This window comes from Lutjanus erythropterus, unplaced genomic scaffold (genome assembly GCF_056507025.1).
Source record: "Lutjanus erythropterus isolate fLutEry1 unplaced genomic scaffold, fLutEry1.hap2 Scaffold_171, whole genome shotgun sequence".
In the NCBI taxonomy this organism is placed as follows: Eukaryota; Metazoa; Chordata; class Actinopteri; order Lutjaniformes; family Lutjanidae; genus Lutjanus; species Lutjanus erythropterus.
Window position 1 is genome coordinate 191,224 of NW_028146648.1, and position 8,777 is coordinate 200,000.

Below are 8,777 nucleotides of genomic sequence, written 5' to 3' on the forward strand. Positions count from 1 at the left end.
TATTCAGAACATGAATCTAATAAAAAACACATTATTTCTAGTTTTTTTTTGTTTAATTTCACTGTAAAATAAAATTCAACCAAACTTTATTTTTTCTTTCATGTTTTCACAGATTATGAAAAATGATGCAGGTAGAACTTTTCTCACCTGTTCTTCAGTCAAAACACAGCAGAGACGACAATTTAGATCAGACATAAACAGATTTTTTCTCTCTCTCACTTCCTCTGAGTGTCTGTAGTTCGAGCTGGTCAGTGATTTTTTTTTTTTTGTGGTCTGTATGAACTTTAATAACTGAAGTTTTCTGTGTTTTTTAATGTCTGATTTTGTTCACCTGCGGTTCGTGTCTGCAGCTCATCGAGTCGACGTTCACCAACACTCAGTCTGTCCATCAGGACTGAAACGTTCAATACGAGACAAATGATCGAAACTAATTCACCACAAATAAACTTTAAAACTGAGCTCACATTGAGTCATGATAAATCCATCATGTGTTGATGAGTACAGGTGTGTCTCACCTGTGTCTTCTGTCTTCAGCTCGTCCACTTGTCTCTCAACAGACTCCAGTCGACCCGTTTGATCTGAAAATATGTTTTAAAAAGATGCCGTGACTCCGACAGTTTAAAACGACTTCACCGACATCATCACATCATGTTACTGACGTGTCATGTGACTCACCTGCGGCGTGTCTCTTCAGCTCGTCCAGGTGATGTTGGCTGGAGTTCAGTCTGCTGCTGATCTCTGATACCTGATCTGAAAGCAGTTAGTACATCAAATAACATAAAGATGAAATTTAAATATATATTTTTACATATTTTTTTGGCCTTTTATACCTTAAATGCACAGGACAGGTGAAGATATGACAGGAAATGAGGAGAGACAGTGGAGGAACGACAGACAGGCAGGAGTCAAACCCAGGATCTGCGCCACAGAACGGCTCCGTCATGCACGTGACTTCAGTTTCCACCAGCAGCGTTTCAGCAGCGTTTCAGCAGCGCAGCGTTTTGCCTGATTATTTTTACTCGCTCTGATTTTGTTGATGAAGTCCTCTTTCAGGCTACGAAGTTAAATTGTTTATTTTCTGTCTGTCTTTATGATCGCCAGTCTGCACGGGGGCTTTTATCTTGAAAATCACCTGGATTCTCCCGTTTTCCGTGCCTGACTTCCTGCCCGTTCGACCTGCTCTGTGCCAACTGATGCCTCATCTGTCGAAAATAGACTCGCAGCGTATTTTCCATGGAGCGGAGCGCCGAGCCGCTTCTGGTGTAAATTACAGCAGTGACTAGAATGGGTTCTATTCCTCCGTGTGCGGCGGCGCAGCCGTTCTGCGGCGCAGCCACGCCTGGTGTAAATGCCGGGTCACAGCCTCCCTACATGGATCCTGGGTTCTACCACCTGAGATACCCAGGTGCCCCAGATGGAATTTAAATATGAAACTAAACAGACACTGAGATGATCAATAAGTGAACTGATGGACGTGTGAATGAACAAACAAATGATTTTGTAGATCAAACTCAGTGTCTTTGCAGAGAAACCGTGAATATAAATAATGTGACTGAAGACGTTCGGGCAGAAAACGTCTTTATGCCGATGACGCTGTGATTCACACACATGCTGCCTTCAGGGTTCACGGACGTCTCGGCTCTCTGTTTACCTCGGATGAGACGGAGCGTCTCTCTCTCTGCAGAACTGTTGAGTTTTTCCTGCAGCGAGTTCAGTCGACTCTGCAGAACTGAAACGACACAATCATTTTCTCCGCATCACGTCAGAAAACAGGGAGAAATATCTGTTTATTGATTTTTAAAGCTCAGGTTTACCGTCATGAAAAAAAACAAGATAATAATTTAGAGATATCGGCTCATGTTTCGTAATATTAAGTTGTTATTTTGTCTTATTAAGTCATAATTTGTGATGTTAAGTTTTCATGCTGCTTGTTTATTCAATCAGAGATTTCAGATTATAACAAATAAAAGCATAAAATCATTTGAAAAGCTGAAACCAGCAAATATTTCTTGGAAAAATATAATTGATTAATTGATGTCCAGAATAGTCGCTGATGATCAAGTAACTGATCACGTTTGGTTTGGACACAGACGTCATCCTGCAGGTTATCAGGTCAGAAATGATGTCACTGATCTGTCACTCATTTGTGATACTGATGACATCACTCCACGACGACAACCAGACAACGCTGAGAACGACCGATCATTGATTCGTTGATTGATTGATTGATCGGTTCGGTCACCCTGTGTGTTGGTGTTCAGCTCCTCCAGACGGACGTTCAGCTCAGACGCCTCAGACGGAGACGAACTGTTGGACCCTGGGAATGCTGGGAAATATAAAGGGTTAAAGGTCAAACATTCAAACTGCATTCAGTCATTTCGATCAATAAATTAAAATATTTTACATTTGAGACATTTTTCTGAGCCATGAACCAAAACAGACTGGATTATCAAACTTTATCATTTTATAATCAAACCTGTTCAGTGAAGATTTTTTTATTATCATTCATTCTGTGTTCATACAGCAGACATGTCTGTTGTTAACCAGTTATTACACGTTTATGAACTCTGGGTCAACATGTAGTTCATTAAAGTTAAAAGAAACAAAATAAAGAATCTGACCTGAGGTCTGTTTCATCAGCTCCTCCATCAGACTCTCAGTGTGACACAGTCTGACCGACAGCACTAAAACACAACAACAACAGAACATCTGTGTCAGTGTGACATCACAGTGACGTCACAGTGACATCACAGTGAACATGTTCAGGCTGACCAGGAGCTTTAACCTGGACTTCTGACTACAGGGGGACGTTAATATGAAGATGATGATGATGACCTGCGTTCTTCCTCCTCAGCTGCTCCACCGTGCTCTCGCTCGCCCTGAGTCTCGTCTGCAGGAACGGCAGCTCCGCCGCCAGAGCTGTGGAGACGCCGGCACAGGGTTACCATGGCAACCAGGGTCACACCACAGGGGTGAACTACTAAAAGTTATATCGCTCATAAACAACCTTGTTAGAACAATAATTAGTTAAAAACGGCGTTTTTTACAGACGATTTAATCTGAAACTCTGAACAGAACCTGCTGCCGACCAGGTGATGAGTTTAGCATCAGTTACCATGGTGATCTAGCAGGTTAAAAGAGAGACGTAGTTTCACCCCTCTGATGTCAACATGTCTGACCATCACAACAAACTAACTTTAATCACCTGAGTTCTTCTTCTTCAGATCGTCCAATGAGCTTTCACTGCTGTTCAGGTGAGACTGAAGCTTCAACACTTCAGACGATCGAGCTGAAAGACAAAAACACGACAAACAGCAGCAGAGACGCTGATACAAAATATTACTTTAAAGATGAGTCTATGATCCATAACAACAATCTGCTCGTCATAGCAACGGTCTGCTCGTCATAGCAACGGTCTGTCCTTCATAGCAACGGTCTGTCCTTCATAAGAACAGTCTGTCCTTCATAGCAACGGTCTGTTCGTCATAAGAACAGTCTGTCCTTCATAGCAACGGTCTGTTCGTCATAGCAACGGTCTGTCCTTCATAAGAACAGTCTGTCCTTCATAGCAACGGTCTGTTCGTCATAGCAACAGTCTGCTCGTCATAACAACGGTCTGTCCTTCATAGCAACGGTCTGTCCTTCATAGCAACGGTCTGTCCTTCATAACAACGGTCTGTCCTTCATAGCAACGGTCTGTCCTTCATAGCAACAGTCTGCTCATCATAACAACGGTCTGTCCTTCATAGCAACGGTCTGTCCTTCATAACAACGGTCTGTCCTTCATAGCAACGGTCTGTCCTTCATAGCAACAGTCTGCTCATCATAAGAACGGTCTGTCCTTCATAGCAACGGTCTGTCCTTCATAACAACGGTCTGTCCTTCATGACAACGGTCTGTCCTTCATAAGAACAGTCTGTCCTTCATAAGAACAGTCTGTCCTTCATAGCAACGGTCTGTCCTTCATAGCAACAGTCTGCTCATCATAACAACGGTCTGTCCTTCATAGCAACGGTCTGTCCTTCATAACAAAGGTCTGTCCTTCATAACAACAGTCTGTCCTTCATAGCAACAGTCTGTCCTTCATAAGAACAGTCTGTCCTTCATAGCAACAGTCTGTCCTTCATAAGAACAGTCTGTCCTTCATAGCAACGGTCTGTCCTCCATAACAAAGGTCTGTCCTTCATAACAACAGTCTGTCCTTCATAACAACAGTCTGTCCTTCATAGCAACAGTTTCTCCTTCATAACAACAGTCTGTCCTTCATAACAACGGTCTGTCCTTCATAGCAACGGTCTGTCCTTCATAAGAACAGTCTGTCCTTCATAGCAACGGTCTGTTCGTCATAAGAACAGTCTGTCCTTCATAGCAACGGTCTGTTCGTCATAGCAACAGTCTGCTCATCATAACAATGGTCTGTCCTTCATAGCAACGGTCTGTCCTTCATAGCAACGGTCTGTCCTTCATAACAACGGTCTGTCCTTCATAGCAACGGTCTGTCCTTCATAGCAACAGTCTGCTCATCATAACAACGGTCTGTCCTTCATAGCAACGGTCTGTCCTTCATAACAACGGTCTGTCCTTCATAGCAACGGTCTGTCCTTCATAGCAACAGTCTGCTCATCATAAGAACGGTCTGTCCTTCATAGCAACGGTCTGTCCTTCATAACAACGGTCTGTCCTTCATGACAACGGTCTGTCCTTCATAAGAACAGTCTGTCCTTCATAAGAACAGTCTGTCCTTCATAGCAACGGTCTGTCCTTCATAGCAACAGTCTGCTCATCATAACAACGGTCTGTCCTTCATAGCAACGGTCTGGCCTTCATAACAAAGGTCTGTCCTTCATAACAACAGTCTGTCCTTCATAGCAACAGTCTGTCCTTCATAAGAACAGTCTGTCCTTCATAGCAACAGTCTGTCCTTCATAAGAACAGTCTGTCCTTCATAGCAACGGTCTGTCCTCCATAACAAAGGTCTGTCCTTCATAACAACAGTCTGTCCTTCATAACAACAGTCTGTCCTTCATAGCAACAGTTTCTCCTTCATAACAACAGTCTGTCCTTCATAACAACGGTCTGTCCTTCATAACAACAGTCTGTCCTTCATAGCAACGGTCTGTCCTTCATAAGAACAGTGTGTCCTTCATAAGAACAGTCTGTCCTTCATAGCAACAGTCTGTCCTTCATAGCAACGGTCTGTCCTTCATAACAACGGTCTGTCCTTCATAGCAATGGTCTGTCCTTCATAACAACGGTCTGTCCTTCATAACAACGGTCTGTCCTTCATAACAAAGGTCTGTCCTTCATAACAACAGTCTGTCCTTCATAACAACGGTCTGTCCTTCATAAGAACAGTGTGTCCTTCATAAGAACAGTCTGTCCTTCATAGCAACAGTCTGTCCTTCATAGCAACGGTCTGTCCTTCATAACAACGGTCTGTCCTTCATAGCAACGGTCTGTCCTTCATAGCAACAGTCTGTCCTTCATAACAAAGGTCTGTCCTTCATAGCAACGGTCTGTCCTTCATAGCAACGGTCTGTCCTTCATAACAACGGTCTGTCCTTCATAACAACGGTCTGTCCTTCATAAGAACAGTCTGTCCTTCATAACAAAGGTCTGTCCTTCATAACAACAGTCTGTCCTTCATAACAACGGTCTGTCCTTCATAAGAACAGTTTGTCCTTCATAACAACGGTCTGTCCTTTATAGCAACGGTCTGTCCTTCATAGCAACAGTTTGTCCTTCATAACAACGGTCTGTCCTTCATAACAACGGTCTGTCCTTCATAGCAACGGTCTGTCCTTCATAACAACGGTCTGTCCTTCATAACAACGGTCTGTCCTTCATAGCAACGGTCTGTCCTTCATAACAACGGTCTGTCCTTCATAACAACGGTCTGTCCTTCATAACAACGGTCTGTCCTTCATAGCAACAGTCTGTCCTTCATAGCAACAGTCTGTCCTTCATAGCAACGGTCTGTTCATCATGTTAGCCTTTAGCTCACAATAGAAAATGCTAACATGGTAAAAGTGTTAAACAGTGTACTTACTGTCATGTTGAGAATGTTAGAATGCTAATGTTAGCCTTACAGAGCTGTTAGCATGTTAGCTGTTAGAAAAGCTGTTTCAGTGTGAAACAATGTTTGATATTTAATTTCTGATAAATATGATCAAAATTTAAAAACTTTTCTGTTTTGATTTAAATCAGAATCAATCTGATCAAAGAGATTCTGACTCAGAACTAAATCATTTATGATTCTCCGACTCGGTTTGGTTTGATGCTCCAAAGACAAAGTGTTTGTTGTGTTTGTCACCTCTGGGCCACCGTACTTTACTCCTCTGATTGTCCACAGAAAGCAGGCTTCATCACCCACCTCTGCTCTGCTCCTCCAGCTCCTCCACCCTCCTCCTCAGGTCTGAGTTCAGCTCCATCAGCAGCCTCCTGTCAGCCTCCGTTCTCACCACAGTGTCCCTTAGGTCCTCCAGTCTGTCCAGGCTGCGTCTCTGCGTCTCAGCCTCCACCTCCCCGTCCCTCAGCCGGCTCTCCATCGTCCTCAGGACCTGACGCTGCTCCACCTCCTCCGTCTTCAGGCTCAGGACCAGCTCCTTCAAACCCAACAGCTCGTCCCAGAGGACAGGGAGCTCCGGAGGGATGTCAGACCCTGTCCTGATGTCCTCTAAACTCATCCTTATACTGTCCAAACCTGTCCTGCTGTCCTCCTGCGGGGGGACAGAAGCCTTGGACTGTCTCTGACCGACAGCCGGAGACAAACAGATGAGCAGCAGAAACAGAAACAGAATCGACTCCATCCTGAAACCAAAAGCTCTCGCTGGACTAAAGTCCAACAGCTTATATACACACACACACACTCACTCACACACACACACACACACACACACACACACACTCACACACACACACACACACACACACACAAACACACACACACACACACACACACTCACACACACACACACACACACACACACACACACACACAGACAGAGACACACACACTCACTCACTCACACACACACACACTCACACACACACACACACACTCACACACACACACACACACTAATCCAGCAGGATTGTTTTCTCCTTCAGAACTCAACATGAATAAAATACATTTGTCTAAAAAATGTCTTTCTTCTTCAGAATCTGAATCTTCAACAAAGAGTCTGATGTTTGTTTGTTGACTAAACAATCTGAACTTATTGTCCACTTAATGTCCCCTGTCCTCATGCCGTCCTCAGGTCCTCCTGGACCATCAGAGATGGACAGACGCTGGTAAATGACTGCAGCACCTTGAAATTAATTTGATAAAATTTTAAAGGTTTGGTTTAATTTCTCCTAAATTTCAGTTTTGAGTTTCAACAGTTTCATTCAGAGGAGACAGACGTCCTCTCAGTCTTTACTGCAGTACAGATACTCGAGTATAAGTAGAAGTACTGATTCAGCTTGTTTACTACAGTGAAAAAGACCAGGCTCTGAAATGTCCTCAGAGTATAAAAGTAAAAAGTCGTCCTCTGAAGGACATTTTTTTTACTGACAACTGAAGCGTGTCTCGCTCGCTGTCTGTCTCACATTCTGACGGCTTCTAAGTCATTTTTGTCTCATTGTGTTGTTTTTGTCTTGTTACATCATCGGACTTGTTGGAGACGAGTCGGGCCTATACAGAATCAATCACCACACAATGCATGCTGGGTAGAGTTGAGTCTATCGGTTTGTGTGATCTCTGACATCACGCACGCGTGGACAACAATGACCTCATGAGTATTTTAGTTCTCTCCACGTGAGACACAGTTCACCTGTATTTGTTCTGTCTGTCCTGATGTCCTCCGATGGATCCACCGGTCAGTCGTCTTTTCTGCGTCTTATTGTTTCGTCCATTCAGGTTGAAATCAGTCTGGATGTTAAATAAATAATCAATAATTCAAAGTAACAAGACTGTTAAAATAAATACTCAAGTAAAGTACAGATACCTGAACACTCTATTGGAGTACAGTAACTTGGTATTTGTACTTAGTTACTTCCCACCTCTGGTTTGTAGAAGTTGTTTGGTTCAGTAATCTGACCAGAGTGAGACATCTGAACAGACACTGGTCCGTCCAGAGATCACATGACCTCACCTGAAGCAGGTAGAACACAACAAGTGCTCCTGCAGGTGAAGGACACGCCCACTGCAGGTGGTTTATCTCCCGCCCTCGTCCCTTTGTTCTGTCTCTTTGACTGCAGCCATGTTGAATGTCTGATCTACGACCTGATCATCAGGGAAATGACGAATGTTGGCGAGTTCAGATTAATCCACCAGATTTCTACAGTTCAGGTTCTCCTGGTTCAGCTGCTGGTTGATTTACATGAGCGGAAGATGTTCCACTTCCACAGAGGAGGAACCTTAACACTGAAAAGATTCATCTTGTTAGAACTACAGTTGTATTTAGAATAACGTTCTCTGTAATGTCGTTTTATTTGGCTCATTGATCATATCTAGTTTTCTGTTTGAAAATCGTCCGACACCACAAACAAACTCCAGATCCGTGCTGCGTACTTACAGCTAGCAGGCTAATATTAGTTTGGTTCACTGTTAGCCGTTTGGTTTGTGCCATTAAATCATTTATTTTGGCTAAAATCCACAGTTTGTCTTCATACAACAGTTAACATTATTTGACAAGCTAAAAACGAACTCATCCACTCAGTATTTTGCTAGTGATATCGTTGGTGAGGAAACAAGCAAAGGTTAGCCAGTTAGCTGTAGCTTAGCTACACTGCAC

The 8,777-nt window shown here is 43.4% G+C and overlaps 1 protein-coding gene across 1 annotated transcript in view; it reads right to left on the reverse strand.

Moving 5' to 3' along the window:
• Window positions 1-6,905, reverse strand: part of LOC146304091 (uncharacterized) — a 35,801-nt gene extending 28,896 nt beyond the window's left edge. Inside the window, exons 1-8 of the mRNA XM_084714263.1 lie at window positions 6,374-6,905; window positions 3,206-3,289; window positions 2,836-2,919; window positions 2,622-2,684; window positions 2,243-2,326; window positions 676-750; window positions 516-578; window positions 332-394 (exon numbers count right to left, since the gene is read on the reverse strand). Coding sequence (XP_084570389.1) covers window positions 332-394; window positions 516-578; window positions 676-750; window positions 2,243-2,326; window positions 2,622-2,684; window positions 2,836-2,919; window positions 3,206-3,289; window positions 6,374-6,809 — 952 coding nt within the window. The 5' untranslated portion in view covers window positions 6,810-6,905. The remainder of the gene's footprint in view (window positions 1-331; window positions 395-515; window positions 579-675; window positions 751-2,242; window positions 2,327-2,621; window positions 2,685-2,835; window positions 2,920-3,205; window positions 3,290-6,373) is intronic.
• Between the last annotated feature and the right edge of the window lie 1,872 nt (window positions 6,906-8,777).